Genomic DNA, 19,138 nt, shown 5'->3' with positions numbered 1-19,138 from the left:
TTGCAACTAATGCCCACTGTTTTAACCAGCATATGGATGAGTGTAAAAGCGGAGGAGGAGATTCCCACTTGCAATCATTTAAAGCATTGAACACACTGAGATCTGTGGCCCGAAATCCGGGGTGGATCTAAAATATGCAGCGTCATGCCCTACTAAATTATGAAAGTCTGCCCAGACGTTGGCTAACGTTAGTTGACAGCGAAGGATGTCCAAAGTGACTGTGCAACATTTCGATACCACGCCGCCAGCCGCCCTGAAGGCGGCCTTCTTTCATTGATTGGCAGCTGCCGCAGCCAATGGAGAGCGAGCGTTTCGTCGAAGCAGGCGTGCACTAGGAAGCATCCACTCCCGTCAGCTGCGGTAACATTGTTGTGGAGTGACGTCACGGGCAGAAAATGAAGGCGCAGAGGTAGCCATTATTGGAGGCTCTGTAATTATTAAATCCAAATAAATATTGGCGGAAAACGTCCATGGCAGGAACCACTAGTCAAGTGGTAAGTATCACGAGCTTCAACCGAGCACTAATTCGAAGCCGCTGCGTGGGCAGAGAAGTACTGGGATAGTTGTTAGAATAAATGTTGGTTGGGGCCTCCTTCACTGAGGCAGCGGTTCCTGAGCACTTCACACTAGCGCGTTAGCATAGCCAGGAAGGCGCTTCTTTCGCTCGAACTCGGCAGCTCAGAAGGCGGCCGTGCGCTCCCTGTGGGCTATTTCTACTTATTCGCATGTCGCTAGGTATTTCCCTAGTCGTGCGTTCGGCCTGCGCTCGTGAGCGCGCAGTCCAGCGGACTCTTTTCCTGGTTGTTGTGCGCGGCTAAAAAACCGATGGCGTGGTGGTGGTGGTGTTGAGGAAATCATCATCATGGAGCGCGCGCGAGTGAGCGAGCGAGCGCGCGGAGCGGCCTCCAGCTAACCTGGTCTGTGCGCCGCACGCTCGCCCGCCGGCAGCCCGCCCTCCTACCCGTCCGCGCGCCTTGGCCCGACGGTGCGCGAGAGCGGCCGCTGAGGCGGACAGCAGTGGTGGCTCGTAGTTGACGCTCGCGCGCGCCGTAGCGTAGTAGCGAACGTGTCGTGTGGGACCAACCGTAGCTTAATAACTGATGATGGTGCTGCAGACAAAGTTTTCAGTCGAGTCTCTCTTGTAACAGCTGCTGTCTTGGTTCGTGAGGTTTTATTTATTTATTTATTTATTTTTTCGAGCGCGGGAGTGACTTATGTTATGGCGGTGCCGGTTTTCGCTTTCGTCACAATTTTTGTGTAATTCAAAATATCCACGACACTTACTTACTGTGCTTGTATGCCTGTGTTATAATGTTGATAACTTTTAAGTACGAAATAGTAACTAGTTAGGTGTAGTATTAGCATTGGGAGTAGTAAAAACAACACTATTAGAGTAGTAGCTGCTGTTAATGACAGATTATTTGCAGTAGTCGTGTCTGCTGCTTGTGACACTAGTAAGCAGTGATAATGGCTGTAGTAATAATGCTGGGAGATGTGGTAGTACTACTAACTGGTGGCTTATATAGTACTATGTAGCTGGGGGGGTCATAGTACAAATGGTGGCTGTAGTAGCTGGGAGGGGAGGGGAGGGGAGGGGGGTCAGTACTACTAGTCTAATGGTGGTTGTAGTAGTGCTAATACTGGCAATACTACTAACAGTGGCCATAGTAGCGCTAAGGCCCTGGTACTAGGAACGGTGCTGCATAAGTGGTAGAAGTGATGTAGTAGTCATGGTAAGCTGTGATTTGTGGCTTTTCTAGAAGGAGATAATGGCATTTGGTATGAGGAGTAATAGCGACTTGTAGAGTAAAAGCGGTTTGCTGCGCCTCTTTTGGGAAGTCTAGTTCGGCCTGTGCAGCTGTTGGGGAAACTATTGGTTCGCTCAAGGCTTCTGCTGCTACGAGTCATGCGCTCAACACACAATGTTTTCAGTGCTTGGGTACGAAAAGTCCACAGTCGGCGTAGAGGAAGGTGTTGACTAATTCCTGACTTCCAATGAAGTTGGAGATATGAAGGTCGCTGTGCAATTTGCACTTTCGCAAAAGTGAAGCCTGTTTGAGGAACTACGCTAATATTTTTAGAGTAATGACACAAGTTAAATAAACATTTTACCTTGGATGGTAAACGTGAACTCTCATAACTGTATCCAAGCTGAATATGAACTGTTTTAGTTGGAAAATCAGTTTCTTTGGTAGTGTGTCGTAAGTTAATGCCATATATGAGAAGAAATTTTAATTTGTTTCCAGGTACATTCAGGTCACTACCTCCTCTGAAGTTACCTTCTTAAATGCTTATGTACAAGACTGATTCATCAGCCATCTGATCTAATCAATTTATCTACAACATGTATGAATGTTTTTATAATGTAAGTACAGCATCTGCCCAGAACAAAGCTGATGTTGCATCCTGCTCTGGTTTTCTGCTTGAGACCATAGGTGGCTAGAGTTGATTAATGCTTTAGGGCACCATATCTCATCACCTGGGCTATCCAGTATTGGCTTCAACTAATTTGTGTGGCACTTAAAGTTGCCCAATGGTGGTGGGGGGGTTTCCCCCCCCCCCCCCCCCTCTCTCTTCTTTAAATAGTGTCAATATTCAGGTCATGAGTAGTTTCCTAGGAGAGAGGGAAGCGCTGGATACTTTTGCTGATTGTACAATAAGTGTTGGCGCAGGATGAGTATGCCGTTAAGCTGAAGGTGAACTTTCGGGTTTGTACCATGTCTGTCGCTTGCTGTTGGCACATTGGCTTGTTTTTATTTCTTCTGTAGTGTATTTTAGCTCAGTTGTTTAGGAAATTGTTACACATACCATATTTCTGCTCCCCCCCCCAGAAGTGATATTGTCTAGATATTAATGACTGCATGGTTAAAATCAACACTCTATGGTTGAATGGCAAGAAGTTATACCACACGCTCAGTTTTGGTGGCTATCATGTCCAAGTTGCTAGTCAGCTACACTGTGTAGCATGTGCTTAGTGGTTGGTTTATAAGTAATTTACGTGAGCTCTAGGAAACCAGCAAAGGATTGAAGGCGCAACCATATTGTTTTTTCAAACCTGCTTTGCCCATTTCATGTTAGATTTTAATGTTCATCGATGGTTGTTTCACTTGCTTTGGGTTTCTCTGACCTCATGGCCTTTTTATTTTGGCATAGCAGCAATCTTAGCTCTGCCTTAATAAAGACATCTCAATGGGGCTTTTGATGTTAGTAAATCAGATGGGGTTTTTTTTTTTTTTTTTTTTTTTTTTTTTTTAAAGTTTAGTGGTGTACATAATGTAAAGAATCCATCTGAATGCACCAACCTTATTTAATTCATGATTCCACCTCTCCACACCTTACTTTTAGTGCTTATGGCTGCCTCAAGGGTTTATGCATATTATTGCTGGAATGATGTGTCTAGAGGTGTCACTGTGAATCACCGCAGGGATGGAGCATTTAGTCAGTTACTGAAAACACTGGAATAATTCCAGGACTCAAGCAGAAATGCCAGTTGTCTCTTTTTTATTTATTTATTTATTTATTTATTTATTTGCATGTTTGTGTTGTATTAGTAGCTTTGTTCTCTGCTGACGGGTCCCTAATGGTAGGGAGGTATAGCACAAACTCTGGAGGTAGGGAGACAAGAAATTTGAAAGTAGTGTCTGCATGGGGCTGCCACAGGAAGTCCACTTTAGAGCATATGTCTAGGTCCCCCCGATACTGGAGAAAGGCTGCTACCCCTATGGGGATGGACCTACTGTGACATGGGGCGGGGGGGACCCGTGGCACTGATGGGTGCAGAATTCCAGGCAGCAGCACCTCTTTGATACGGACACTCGGTTCCCTGCACTGGCTGGCTTGCCACCAGCCTGCCTTTGCTTCCGTTTCGGCTCAACTCTCAGCAGTGTCCCAGAGGCTAAATTTGGGTCAAGAGAAGGCGGCGTATGCGATTTGCAGGCCCTGCTGTGCTGGGACACGGTGTCACAGAGTTTGTGAGTCACTCACGGCACTGTGTCCACCGGGTGGGGTGGGAGGAGCCATCCTTCAGAGATGCGCAGTTCACTGTATACCAGTGAACTCACTGTAATGTCAAATATACTGAAGGATCAGGAACATGTTTTGATATTGCATATGAAAGTCCCCTGCATTAATGTGAATATGACAGTACCTGCATAAATGAGCTATATTTGTTCTGTGAAGTAGGCAGTTCCCCACCCCCCTTTAGACTTTACTATTTCACATGTTTCTTATTTTGTGTGATAACCCATATCACTTCTTTTGTACAATAAGCAGCCATTTGCACCCATAAGCTTAACTGTGCTGACCAGTTGCTTAATTTTATAGCTGGAAATGGTCCTTTTAACCTACTATGCACTCTGACTGCACTATGTTCTTTTAGTCACACTTTTACGAACAAAAATAGAATATTAGTAACTTGTTGCATTCACATATTTAGCCATATGAGAATACATTATACGGAATAATACAGTAAAGTCTTCGTGACCTGACTGCTTGAACCAATGTCCACTTATTCACACTGTAACACTTAACATGATTATAATTCATAGAAGAGATTGTAGTAACACTGTTTATTTTGTGTTCTTGAGTTTAAAATAGAAAGACATGAACTACTGCAGTAAAAGTTAGAGGTTTCCTTTTAGCTGTAGGAAGTGGCATTCATTTCTTTTTACTGCTCGTCTGAGCCAGCTTTTTATTTGTAGCACCATACCGATCCATTTGTTTTTATCCTTTATATAACTTTCCAACACTAAAAAGTACAGCACTGATTTAAAGATGAGAAATGCAAGGTGAAAAGTGTGTGCATGTCCCATAAATAAGGGAAATCAGTGCTGAAATGTGCTTAGCTTTGAACATAAGCTAGATACTTTGAAGCCTTTCCTGTCTGCGGAAGGCATGTCAGAACGACGACCCACAGTGACCTAATCCATTCATAAAATACTTTCGTTTCAGTGTTCTTCAGGCATGTACAGAGATGCCTGCTGTCACCTGTCGACACACAGGAATGTCTCTGAGTTTACTTGTATTGTGAAGGTGATACCTGCCAAGCTCCTAGGTAACCAATAACATGAGTCTGCTGGGCTGTAGCCATAATGTCTTTTATTCTTATGTTAAAGTTTTGCAGCTGGTTGTTTACCTAAGTAAAGCCAGACCTTGTTTCCAGAACAGCCCCCTGAGATATGTCAGCCTCACTTGTAATAAGAGTAGTGTCAGTGTGATGAAAAAATTTGTTCTTGTGCTTTCCGTTGCCTTTGCTTGAGAAGATTCTGTCTCGTTGGTATCGTTTCGGTAATGACCAGAGATGATGGTAAAGGTTGTTTTCGTAACCCATAGTGTGATGTATTTATGAACCTGAATTTTCAGGTTATGGTCCTGAATTAAATTTTATACTCATTTGAAAGGCTAGAGAATTTGCATGTGAGCTTACGTGTTTCATGGTTTTGAAACTGACTTTTTGAGTCAGTGTTGTAGATGGTTTGACAATGGGGACATGAATAAGATGTTTTATTGTCAGCTAGCTGATGGCTAATGAGGCTGGCTGACAGTTAGTTAACTGCTGGGAATGTAACTATGTTCTTAGGCTGTAATTGCATCACTGGTATAAATAAACAAGATGTTAAGTATTTAAGTGTTTTCACAAAGTAAATGTAATCTAGCATAATGACTTTTTTTTTGTAATGACATAACATGCTTTCCCAAGCATGGATTGAAAATCTAATCAAAACAATGTTGGCTTTTTATTAACACAAAATAAACATATTTAGGATATACAGTGGAAAAAATAATGTAGCCACAAATATTAATTGTACTGCCTGTTCAGTTAGGAAGTATGCAAGTTTTTCTTGCATGTCTTGAAGCCTGGCTCAAAATATCCAGCATATTGTCATGATAGAAGTTAATATTCTTGTTTTGTCTGTGCCCCCCCCCCCCTCCCTGGGTTGAGGCTGTTACCATGGTAGCACTGCTATAGGCTTGCCGCAGTGTCTGGACTTCTCAGGAATAAAAATAGCATGGATTAGTTTTAGTGCAGAACTGTAATTGATGTAGTATTTGGATGTAGACAGCTCTCAAATATTACACTTATTTAGAATATTAAAAGCACAGGGTGGTTCATTAATGTGTATATAAATATGATTCATCACATAAGCTTTCCTGCCTGGGAGTAGAGTTTGTCCTTTTGGGCTAGGTTTTTAATTTCTCAGTACAGTCCTGAAAGGAATACTGCACCCCACCCTTCCTAAATATAGTTAGCAGAGAGAAGAGACTACTACTACTACTAGTAGTTGTAGTAGTGTTTTCAGAAATTTAGTACTATGCTTGTAAAACCCAGCATCCCTATGCCATTTACACCTGGACTGTCAGCCTTGGCAGGCAGGGAGTTATCACTTGAGCTAAGAGACAATGAGTTTTTCAACCATATCCTTAAAACACAAAATGAAGCACAAAGAAATTTGTAGTTTAGCAACAGTAGTATGTTGTATAAGATGGTTTTTTTTTTTTTTTTTTTTTTTTTTTTGCAACAAATCAACCAGAATATGAATTACAAATCTCTACAGCAATCCTGTCTAATGTAGCCCACAGTGACACATCACTGATGTTGTATGCTGTTACATTATTGCTGCCTCTGAGGCTGTTTCATACTGAATATCCAGACAATACTTTTTTTGCCTTTTATGAAAGCTGTTTGACACGGATGAGTTTGTTTGCAAAGGGGACAACCCATAAGGTTTCTGTGGTTGACACTGTTTTGCTGGGCTGTTGATAGTGCACCGCCTTCTGTCACAGGTGTCTGGAAAGTACCAGTAAGGATGCCATGTTTCCCAGATTAATTTCTCTTGTTTGACTTTTGTTTGTGTGAAATTATGTATGGTATTGAGCTTTTTGGAGAAATGGTTTTTTCTGCATAATTTTAAATGCTCTCAATATTGGGAATACAGGGGATTTCAGGATACAGTGCTATGTGTTACTTAATAGAAGTGTCAGGGGGGAACCAATGATCTCTCATTTCAATTTAATCTTGCTGCACAATCCATAATACCGGCTTCAATTTAACCAGAACAGTGGTTGTTGGTAAAGGACATGGCTGTTTTCTGAGTGTTAGTCTTGTTTCAGATTCGGATCAGTTGCAGAGAGACCTGTCTTTTTGCTCATGTCTGACTCTGTGTAAATTTCTTACTTCCCTTGTTTTGCATTTCAGTATGATGCTGTTCCCATTCAATCCAATGTTGTCATCTGCTCCTGCCCGCATCCATCAATGGTAAGAAATCACCCAGACTCCAGCTCGCCACTTGCTGTCCCAGGCGCAAGTAGCAGCCACTGTCCCAGCATGGAGGGCCCAGCCGCAGAGTCCAGGGCCTCATCAAAGCCGTCTGACAGGGGCGGAGAATCACGGCCACATCCTCCACAGTCCCTACAGCCACGCAAGAAGAAGCCGGAGGACTTCCGTTTTGGGAAAATTTTAGGAGAGGGATCCTTCTCCACAGTATGTATTGGCACAGGATCACTATCTTTCTGGGATGTTCACACAAGATGACTACAGCTCAGAAATATAACTACTTTTGTAAAACTGAATATTGTGTAATAACTGGATTCACTGCGTTTGACTATTTGAGCTGATTAAACGGATGACTTCTCATTTAGCATAATAAAGTACATTTCATTTTTGATAGGTTGTACTGGCAAGAGAGCATTCGACTGGAAAGGAATATGCAAGTAAGATGTTTGTCTGAATGAGATTTGATTGGACTTAAATGGCATTGCTCTTCCAAAGAAAAGTAATCTGCTCCATGTCTTTAAATTTGGCTTTTAATTTTAGGATTAAAGTTGCAGAAACTCATCAGATTTGTCAGCTGGTAGTCATCCAGTGACTTCTGCCTTTGTTTTCTTTCTCTTTCAGTTAAAATTCTGGAAAAACGACACATAATGAAGGAGAACAAGGCACAATATGTGAAAAGAGAGAGGGATGTGATGTCAATTCTAGATCACCCATTCTTTGTCAAGCTGTACTTCACATTTCAAGATGATGAAAAACTGTGTATCCTTTCACAGTGATCTGAGTCACAAATGTAATGTGCAATTTAATGTATATCACATTCATTGTATTTGCTTTACTGAGGTATTTTTGTGGCGCTGTTCTGTTGTCCTTAACATAACCTTACAGATTTTGGGCTTAGCTATGCTAAAAATGGAGAGCTGCTTAAATACATTCGCAAAATAGGTTCTTTTGATGAGACATGTACTAGATTTTACTCTGCGGAAATAGTTTGTGCATTAGAATACTTGCATTCAAAGGGGATTATTCACAGGTAAGGGTACACAACTTGTCAGTCACAAATCCTATATCTTAATGTCTTTTTTTAAATCCCTGTTTTGAGATTTATGTAAAGTACATGTAGAAAGTGACCACTTAATAATCATTCAGTGGTATTTAGGCTGTATGCCTTTATATTTACCATCTTTCTATGAGATGTCTGCTAAATGAATAAATTTCCTATTGAAGGACTTCCATAGGTTTGCAATCCATTTAAATTTATCGGACTTTTTTCTAAAGCGATTTAGAATGTTGAACTACAATTAACTCAATTATACACCTTGGTAATCTTACTGGAGCAAATTGCAGTACCTTGTTCAAGGGTATTACAGCTGGAGATGGGGTTTGAACCTGCCAAAGTCAGCAGCTCTAACCACTACGTTGCCGGTTGCTACATTTGTCAGGAGACATTCAGATACATTTGGCTTTGCCTTTCAGAAAAGGTTCTCAGGGTCATCTTGTGCCTGGCCTGTATTTTCAGTAAAAATTTCAAATTCAGTCTACAGATATAGTCACAACCTGCTAGTTATGCTTCTTAATTTTTCTACGTCTTTAAAGAAATGCAGGCTTATTTCATAAAGATGAGTATTATAGCTACAATTCGAATGTTGCTGGAAATATTTTTCTTGCTGATTAAACATGCCAACTTTCCATGTGTTTCTCTGCTGATAATGACAACAAAGTGAATTAACCATCTGTAGTCACTTCCCAGTTGGTGAATTTTATTAACGATAGATTAACTGACTGCTTTTGTATCCAAAGGTTGCGGGTTTAGATCCCACCTACTGCTCTAGTGTTGTTGAACAAGGTATTTGACTTGAAATCACATCAATAATTGACCAACTATATAAATGGGTCAATCATTGTAAGTCACTTTGGAGAAAAGTGTCAGCTAAATGGGCAGCACGGTGGCATAGCAAATAGCATTGCTGTCTTGCAGCACTGGATGATTTGAGAGGATGTGGATTCGAGCCCCAGTCTGTGTAGATTATTCTCCCCATGCCTGTGTGGGTTTTATCCAAGTTATCTGGTTTCCTCCCATAGTCCAAAGACATACTGCTGAGGTGGACTATGACTCTAAAATCACCATGTGTGTGAGACAGACAGACAAAGTGTGTTTCACTGGTAGATGGACGAGTGACTTTCTAAACAGTGTATCTAGCATTGTATTCACCTGGGGTAAATAAGATGTGGGCTGATACTGCTATGTAGTGTTCAGTGGAAGTCAATTTTGACAAGTGTCTGCTGAATAAGTAAATGTGGATACTGCCATAATACAAATTGATAAAGTCCTTAATAAATGACTGATCGAAAAATATGTAACTGAATAGTATCTTTGCTGTATTAAATGTAAATCTAGTTGGCATTGTAAGTCAAAGTATCCCCAATAATTACTTTTTGACTTGCCCTTGTAATATGCTTGTATGTTGTGCAACATATAAACTGGATTGTGTAACACAACTTCAATTGCTTTAATCTGACCTGAACGCATGCTTTTTTTGGTCACTTTTCTGGTGATAGAAATCTAGGTCTTATGTTCTGGAAAACTAGAGAGGAAGGGGGGGAAAAAAAAAAATGGGTATGCATTTTTCTATTTTGTTTCAGGGACCTTAAACCAGAGAATATTCTGTTAAGTGAAGATATGCACATTCAAATAACAGATTTTGGAACAGCAAAACAGTTATCTTCTGACAGCAAACAAGGTACAGTAATGTTTGAAATTTTTGACTAGTTTTACAGTAACTTTTCATACTATAAATAAAAAAAATCTAAATGTTTCTTTGTACTGTACTGCCAGAAGCAGACTTATAAATGTTGTTAATGGTTAAAAGAGATTCACTTTTTATTATTCTGGAAAGTTTTTTTTTTTTTTTTTTTTTTTTTTTTTCTCTCCATTTTGTCAAATTGCTGCTTTTCCTGCCTTTCTGAAGGCAGGAATTTTACTAGATGTTTCTAATAACAATCATCTGATTGCAGCAAGAGCAAACTCGTTTGTAGGCACTGCCCAATATGTTTCCCCTGAACTGCTCACAGAGAAATCTGCTTGCAAAAGGTAATGCACTTTACCATCATCGTGCTGTTTTGTTTCTACATTTTGATTAATTATTGAAATGAATTTGCTTCTCTTCCCCCCCCCCCTCCCGTTTTCTTCAGCTCGGACCTCTGGGCTTTAGGTTGTATAATCTACCAATTGGTGGCAGGATTACCACCATTTAGAGCTGGGTAAGAAAGATTAAACCATATATTAGTTTGTGTTTCTTCTACAGTACAGACAAATATGTAGAAGTCAAGTTTTGAAAAGACTGAAGGGGAAATCTTTCCCCACCCCCTCCTGTACAGCAGTCAGTGTTATGTACTTTGTCCTGGCTGCTATTTAGGGGAACAAAAGACAAGATGAACTTGTGTTTTAAAAAAAAGTGTTAAATAACAGGAAGTAATGACTTATTTCTGTAGGGAGGGTCTAGAGAACCAGAGAAGCCCTTATTCGTGGTGCCACATAGCCAAGCCACTGCAGGGTTAAATTTTACCTGACAAATTGGCACACAACACTGTGAAAGAGTTCTGAGAGCGCAGAAAAGTTCTCGCTACCTCTATTTGTATTCCATTATCTTGTGTTTGTATGGTAGCCTCCACCATCTCTGTCAGCGGCTAAGGCTGTGTGATACACCATACATGAATGTATCTTCCAGGTTCTAATGGCTTGAACAGGATAGTTTTCCCAGAAAGGAAGATACAGGCTTAGGCTTGCTGACTAACCTTACCAGATTGTTACGTGGCTTTATTTAGCTGTAGTAATGAAATTCATTTGTATTTTTCAGTTTCTTTTAATATGAAGATTGTAACCATGTTGAGGATATTTGATTTTTTTTTTTGTCTTCTGTTTATTGTCAGGAATGAGTACCTAATATTCCAGAAAATCATAAAGTTGGAATATGAATTTCCAGAGAAATTCTTTCCTAAAGCAAAGGATCTTGTTGAACAGCTTTTGGTAAGTTCAAGGGATGCATGGTAAACAAAGTAGCAGTGAGATGAGTGCCAGTGTTATCCGTCTGAAGCTGTTCATGCTTTTGAAGTTTTCACTTTTGAAATGACACTGGGAGCACAGCATAGGAACACAACTGGGCCAGAAGCCTGTGCACAACTAGATGTTTATAAATCCAACCCCTACATCAGTCAAAATCATAATATGGATTTCTCTCAAGCTAGGTTCTATTGAAATTCTTGGGGGGGCGACTTCTGATAAAGCTGTAATGAAGTGAAAATTTGCCACGTCTGTTTATTCTTTTTTCATCCACTGTTCGTCTTATGTGGGATTACTGTTCTTCTGAGCCTTTCCTAGACATAGGACACAAGACAGGGAACACCATGGAGTGGGCACTAATCCATTGCAGAACTTCTGTTTATTAACTTGACATGTGCAACATTTGTCAGTCTTTCCACTTCATGTGCTTTATGTATACAATCTGTAAATAGTAGAATTTTAACAATTTGAGCTACATTAAAACTTAAGATGACAAGTCCTTTTTAATGCAAACTGTCAACTGTATACCATAAATGTGCAACGTTAACTACGACTCACGAGTGCCCACAAATACCCGACAAGAGCTGTAAACACTGTGGGGAATGAGTTGAATGAAAGCAGTTCCACACTGCTGTTTTGGTGTGCTTTAAACAGGTGGTTACACCATCTAGTCAAATCCAACTCATAGTGATCACATGCATGGTTTCTGAGGAAAGTGTTTTGCAATTTCCTTCAGTGCATGTCTGCCGGGGGGGGGGGGGACGACATGTAGAACAAGCAACCGGCACACCCTGAACTGGATTCAAACCTCTCACTTGCTAAGCCTCTCAGGAGCTGCAAGGCACCAGCTTTACTCACTGTGCCCACCGGTGGGGTGCTCTTTACTGCCATCTAAGCACATGATGGTCACAGCTCGACATACATTTTGAAAATTAAGCAAATACAATTTAAAAAAAAAAAATTAAGATTCATAACTCAAGCATTTGTAGAAGGGCCTAGTGTATGTTAACCCCCCCCCATTTTGGAAAAAACATTGTAGTCTTTGTTCAGTTGTTGGTGTGCATGTTGCGGTTCTGTACTGCAGACACACACACTTTGGCTAAACTAACATGAAAGAAGCAAACGAGTCATTTTCTCCCACATTTACCCTATACGGTTTTTTTTTTTTTTTTTTGGTCCTCCCCTGAGTCTGCCTGGCACCTTTTTAACATTTGTGTCTGCTCTTCTTGTTCGTAGTCTTTGGACCCCACCAAACGTTTAGGCTGTGAGGAGATGGGTGGCTACAACCCACTGAAAGCTCACCCCTTCTTTGAAAGCATTACCTGGGAGAATCTTCACCTGCAGACCCCTCCCAAGCTCACCCCCTACCTGCCTGCCATGTCAGAGGATGATGAGGACTGCTATGGAAACGTGAGCCTGTAGCCCTCCCAGTAGTTCCAAATAATAATTTTCACTGCCCTTCAAACACGCACAAACACACTAAGTTGAACAGCCTACTGTAACGTGGAGAGTCAGGTGACTTAACTTTTAGATCATAACATCTGGCAAGCAATCACTGGTAGAAATGTGTACCAGGCAAAATTCAACTCTATGCTTCCCTGCCCTTTCAATGCATCTATTTAATAAAGGAGATGATGGGGTGGTTTCATCCCTCCCTATTCTGTGTGCTTCTGCAGTATGATGACCTCCTGAGCCAGTTCAGCAGCATGCAGGTGTCTCAGTCAACATCTTCACTGCCTGTCCCTGAGTCCACTCCCCCACAGAGGTCCAACAGCAACATTGAGCAGTACATCCACGACCTGGACAACAACTCCTTTGAGCTGGATCTGCAGTTTTCCGATGAGGAAAAGCAACTGTTGCTGGAAAAGCAGACTGTGGGAAACCCCTGGTGTGTTCTGTCCCTTCGGCCACTGTGCTCCCACCTTGACCCTAGAAGGGAGGGGAAAAAAAAGCAAAGCTCTACTTTGCTCATGTTGTGCCACAGAGTTTACAATTTCTTGTTCTGTAAGGTGTAGCGATTGCTTGTGTTTTCTGGTATGTGTTATGTCTACATTGTCATCTCCACAACACCACCAGTAATCCATTTGAGTATTATTACTTTAATATGGCAGCATAACAGGTGGTGTTCTTTTGATTTTTAACTACAATATTAATCTCTTTTTAGGCACCAGTTTGTTGAAAATAATTTAATACTAAAGATGGGGCCAGTTGACAAGCGGAAGGTAAGTGCACCTCAAGCTGATGTAGTCTTTCACTGTAAATAGCTGAGCCTTAAGTCTTTTTTTTTGGGGGGGGGGGGGGGATGTCAGCTAGGTAACTACACTAGCTCCTTGTGTTGTGGCTAAAACTTTTCTGAAATTTTGATGTGAACATTTTCTTGTTGAAGTATATATTCTTCACCCTTCTGTTCTCTAAAATTCTTTACAGCGCAAAAGTGACCTTCATTCCTTCATCTGTCTGTTAGCTGGCAGCAAAATGCACAAAAACAAAAGGAGTGTTATTCAACATGAGCTTTAACCATGGAAATGAGTTTAATGAAATGTGATATGCTCCTGTGCTGTATTTGACTCCTTTCCTCAGAATTTACAGCTCATTTCTGAAGTTTGGGACTGTCAGTGATCAATAACAAGCTGATGAGCACTGCACACATTAACATGGTGAATCAGTCAAGCATCCACATTATATTGGAGCATGTGGAGATGTGGTGGTTTTACTTTTAAGTAAAAATCTAGTACTTCATTAATATTTATTCAAGACTTCCCTCAGATAGAGGGACAGCTGTAACAACCTTTTGATTGCATAAATTATAAAGTGACAAGTGACCCTATGTTTTTGGGATGGTCAGCTGTTGGGATTGTTTAGGAATTTTGGGGGGAAATATTTTCACTTTTTAAAGTTGGTAGAAACCATGAATAAGAAACTAAAGATTCTCTGCAGTAATCATGGGTTTCAGCTGTGGTTTAATGGAATCAGACCAGTGAATATATCGAGGGACACATTGCTAAGCTTTTACCGATTAAGAAATTAGTGGTAAAAGTAATTTTAGATTTATAGACTGTCATAAATTAACTTCTGGTTGCAGTTGTGTACATGAAGTGAGGAACTTGCATATATGTAAAGGTATACGTTTTGGCTTCTGAGGGGATCGGTTGGCCAGGGACTCAGGCTGAGCAAGCAAGCTCTCTGTTTGGAGCTCAACTCTCATTTAACTGGCATCATGTTCATGAGTCAAGGTTTGATGGTGTCCTGTTGCTGATCTAGTCAGAGCCCTGCTTTCCGGCCTGCTTACTAGTGACTCGCTGTAGGGGAAGAGTAGAGCTGACACAAACATATGCAGTTACTGAGGACATTCATTACTCAGCAGGTGCAGTAAAATAATTTTTGCTCATATTGCTGAGTTTTTTAAAGCTACAGAAATCCCCCTCCCCCCAAGCTTCTTTTGTTAGACAAAAACGGTGCCCTGTGGTGTTTGTTTAATGGCACTGAATACTTTTTCAGGGACTGTTTGCTAGACGACGCCAGTTACTCTTGACCGAAGGGCCGCATCTTTACTACGTTGATCCAGTAAACAAGGTTCTGAAGGGGGAGATCCCGTGGTCTCCAGAGTTGCGTCCAGAGGCCAAGAATTTCAAGACCTTCTTTGTTCACACAGTAAATTAATTTTATTTTAAACTTGATCTACTGTAAGGCTCAAAGGACCTAGAATAGCACAGATAATAATAAGTCCTAGTCACTGATGTTTCATTTGTAATATTTGTTAATTTGTTGTGTCACAATTCTAAAACCTCAAAATATTGTCTTCCTTGCAGCCCAACAGAACATATTATTTAATGGACCCCAGTGGAAATGCTGACAAATGGTGCAAGAAGATTCAAGAAGTGTGGCGGAAGAAATACCAGAAGCACCAAAACACGGGCATATAGGTCCCTTCGGCGCCCCGAGGGTCTCGTTAGCTGCTGCTTTGCTGAGGCCCTCCAGCCATGACTGGCATGTCATGGAGCAAAGAAACACCTTCCCTAGTGTCCTTTACCACCAGTTTTAACACCTCCTTTAGAAACGCTGGTCTCCAGGCTTCGTTCACCTTCTATAGAAAAAAAAAAAATAGGAAAAAGACAAAATGGAATTCAGGGTTGCTTTGCTTGTTCTCTGTGCTGTAGTTGAGGCTTCAGATGCACAATTTAGTTATGTGCGCATGAATATCCAGCTTTCACGCACGTCGGCTCTCCTGCGACAGGAAGAAGTACAGCAGAAATAATGACTGAAACAGCTGTGTGCGTGGACTGCATTGAGGGGATTAACTTTGAACTCGACACGCACAAACTTGCAGGCAGTATAAGGGTCTAGCTGTGATCACAGGTCCAGGTACAGTCCTGCGACCTACTCTTACTTTTTAATCACAACTGTCAGGGAGCCTTAAACAGACAAAATGGTAACTCTTAAGAGTGTAAAACGTTCCTTTTCACATCTGGCTTTTTCAGTATCGGCAGTTGCCTGTGATTGTCATTTCATATTATAGGGGTTCTTTTTATTTAAATTTTTTTTTTTTTTTTTTTTTTTTAAATTAAGGTTTACAATGGTACTGAAATATTTACCATTTGTATCTGAGCTCAAGCATTGGTTCTTGGTAGACTGTCAATTTTGCCATTTGTTTTAAAAAAAAAAAAAAAAAAAAAAAAAAAAACCCATGTTGTAGCAAGTTGATTACAAAAAACATGCCATGTTCCTGTAGTGGCTCACAAAAATACTTGCTTAGTCTCCCAGCATGGCTAGTTATAAATGGCAACTTCTGTAGATTTGGTTTTTTTTTCTTTTTTTTGAAAGGCACTAGGGGATTTGCAGGTCTCAACAAGGGGATTTCACTGAAATGACAATAGCTGGCATAATTTAAATGACTTATTTGTACTTTGCCAGTAGGTAACTGTTCAGCAGATAATAATCATATGTCTTCAGTTGAGGCACCGTGTTTGAATCTTTGTCCACTGAACACGAAATCAAAACTTGTCTACCAGATGTAAAATAATTCATTACTAACCAGGTGTAGGAACAGCTTATTAATCCTGTTGTACGGACACAATCGGTGCACAACTCTTGTAATTGCAACTTGACAGCTTTCCTGCGGGGGTTCTTTGTTTGTTTTGAATTGTACAGTTCATGCGAGGTTTACAAAGAAGCAGGCGTCCACAGAAGGCTCTAGTATCTCTGCATTTGACATGGATCAGAGTGTTTCATTTCATGGTACACGGAAATGGATGAACTCACTGGCCATGTCTTCACAGCTGAGCTGATGTGTCACGCGTCACTGTGGGCCGTATGTATAGAATTAGCCTCAAGACTATTGCATAATCCGTGTGTTTGGACGTCGGCAAATAGCTGTATGATCCAAATGGCAGTTTCAATTGCTGTATATCTAATAAGTGAGTACTACAGGAAGTGTATTTCTCTTGCTATAACTTTCCACTTTTTTTCTTTTTTTTTTTTTTTTTTAAATCAAGTTGGCAGGAGTCGGTTACATTGTGTATTTAATACTCTACCTGGTCTGTAACCGACCAGAACTGTGATGTACAGAAGATATTATTGAAATCTGAAGTAATGCAATGATGTTAGGATACACACTCTTTGTATTTTTATTCTTGTATAAGGTTATTTGCTGGCTATTGTTCAGCCTCTAGTTCATTCTGTGTTATTTAAATTCTAATATATGAATCATATTTGGATTGAGGTCATGTTCAAGGGCCATGTTGTGTATGTTTTGAGATGTAAAGCCTTTGAATGTGAATAATTATTGTAAACTATAATATTTTACAGCTTTTTCTTACTATATTATATACATTTTCTATTTGGTCAGTGATTTAATCATATTCCTCATAATTTAATGAATCTGTTCATTCTCATTATTTGTTCTCTAGGTATAGTTGTTGAATGACAAATTTTCCACGTACTGCTTGGTAGTCCTGTAATAAACGCATGTAGGGTTTTAGGCCAATAATGCTGTCTCCTGTCCTTCATATGGTCACATTCGTGTCATTTGTACAGTGATGAGTTGAGATCTGCTAGATTATCAGTTTGCCAAAAAAACATCTTGAATGAACATGTTGCGGAGTGTTTGCTTTTTCATTTCACATATTAATTAAATGTTATGGACAAATATAACCATTTGAAAGATGGTATGTTGTGTGTCTGCAATTCCCCCCCACCACCCCCAAAAGCTGCAATACTACCCTCGCGAGGAGAGTGGCGCGAACTACAGGAAAGCCGGTTGGGCCTCAGAGGGAGGGTAAAGCAGAAGTGCTTAAGGCTGGGGTGTCAAAGGCCACAGTTATAATTGTGGGCCGGGGTTTTTTTTTTTTTTTGGAGGGCCACATTTAAAAATCACCATAAGTGACATTAATATTAAAGTCCTTATTTTGCTATGTGGAAATGGACATGGGGTTCTTATGATGAGATATAATTCAAGTCCAACAAAGACACTGAAAATCAGCACAATCCAGTAGCAATGATGTGTATCCAGCATTCCCAACTCATCCGTACACTGTGATATGTGGTTTTTTTTTTCTTTTTAATTTTTTTTTTTAAAGTGAATTCCCCCACCAACCCCCCTCTGGATGTATTAGATCAATTCTCTATAAATTTTCTGTAGCATATTTACAGTACAAAAAGGCTTCTATGTCTCAGTGATTATTGCAGCTACTGCACAGGTTGCTTTGAGCGGTGGTTCCACCGGGGCGAACATGTTCTATAAAACCATCTGTCCCTGATGTTTACTTGCATAACTTGTCTTCCTGCAACTGGCTGTGAAATTTGTCAAATGTAGATATTGTTTCATGCCATAATGTCTGTAACATTATATTCCTTAACTGAAACTGCTTCGTATCAGTCTTATCCCAAGTCATACTGGGAATGGTCAACATTTGTCAAAGTTTTATTTCATGATCCAGAAGCCATGAGCAGCACTCACTCAAATAAATATAAAGAGTAACCAAGTCATTGTAAGAGCATTGTGATACATTGAGAGTGGATGAAAACAAAGTACAGTGTTTTACCTCTAAGGATCACTGAGCTGCAGCTGAACAAGGCACTGAGAGTCCAGTAGAGGCCTGAGGACAGCAGGTCCACCATCCTTTGTTCTGTAACTCAGTCCATGTAGTGTGTGTGTGTATATATAAAATCAACCATATATATATATATCAGTATACTATATAGGTATATTATATAATTGACATTTGTTCTCACAGGCTTTATTATATGAAATGAGCTATGCAATGGAAACCTTGGGTTTATGGAATACTATGGATGCATATGCACACAAACAATATGCACAATATTTCATACAGAGATAGCAGATTGCATAAAGGTTAAGGAGATGATAACCTGATGGTAGTTTGTTCAAGTCCCTGGAGGAGCGTAACATTGCTATTTGGATATAAAGCCTTAGAATATATTTATTAATTTCACTTTTACCTTAAACTTAACATGCTTCACTGAAGTTACATGTATAAAAGACTGAAAATGTGATATATTAAGCATAACTGCAATTAAAGTGGAAATGACCGTTGCTGAAATGGGCTTTATGTAAAAATGAAACATGAGTCACTAAAACCTCCCCAGTTTCTTCTTGGTAGCAGCAATAAGTCACGGGGAACATAATCAGTCAGCAAAAGAGCTATGAAAAACCCTCTTTTATAATAATAAAAAAGCTGATAGAATGTGGAGAAACTATGTTACAGGAGTTGTTTCGTATTGTTACACGTGTTTCCAAAATGAATAGAAAATGATGCAATAACCGCAACGATAAGATGTTTAGGAAAATC

At 40.2% G+C, this 19,138-nt stretch overlaps 1 protein-coding gene across 1 annotated transcript; it reads left to right on the top strand.

The window, feature by feature from the left end:
- Positions 1–356: 356 nt before the first annotated feature.
- On the top strand, positions 357–15,864 carry LOC108923949 (3-phosphoinositide-dependent protein kinase 1-like). The gene is made up of 14 exons (XM_018735028.1): positions 357–494; positions 7,196–7,480; positions 7,668–7,710; positions 7,895–8,032; positions 8,159–8,303; positions 9,914–10,011; positions 10,286–10,361; positions 10,463–10,531; positions 11,201–11,297; positions 12,567–12,740; positions 13,007–13,218; positions 13,495–13,552; positions 14,829–14,981; positions 15,140–15,864. Exons 1-14 carry the CDS (start codon positions 471–473, stop codon positions 15,251–15,253), a joined length of 1,686 nt encoding a protein of 561 aa, XP_018590544.1. The 5' UTR covers positions 357–470; the 3' UTR covers positions 15,254–15,864.
- Positions 15,865–19,138: the final 3,274 nt, after the last annotated feature.

This window comes from Scleropages formosus, chromosome 20 (genome assembly GCF_900964775.1).
Source record: "Scleropages formosus chromosome 20, fSclFor1.1, whole genome shotgun sequence".
Taxonomy (NCBI): Eukaryota; Metazoa; Chordata; class Actinopteri; order Osteoglossiformes; family Osteoglossidae; genus Scleropages; species Scleropages formosus.
Note: the sequence above shows the minus strand (reverse complement) of the source record. Positions and strands in the feature narration are given on the sequence as shown.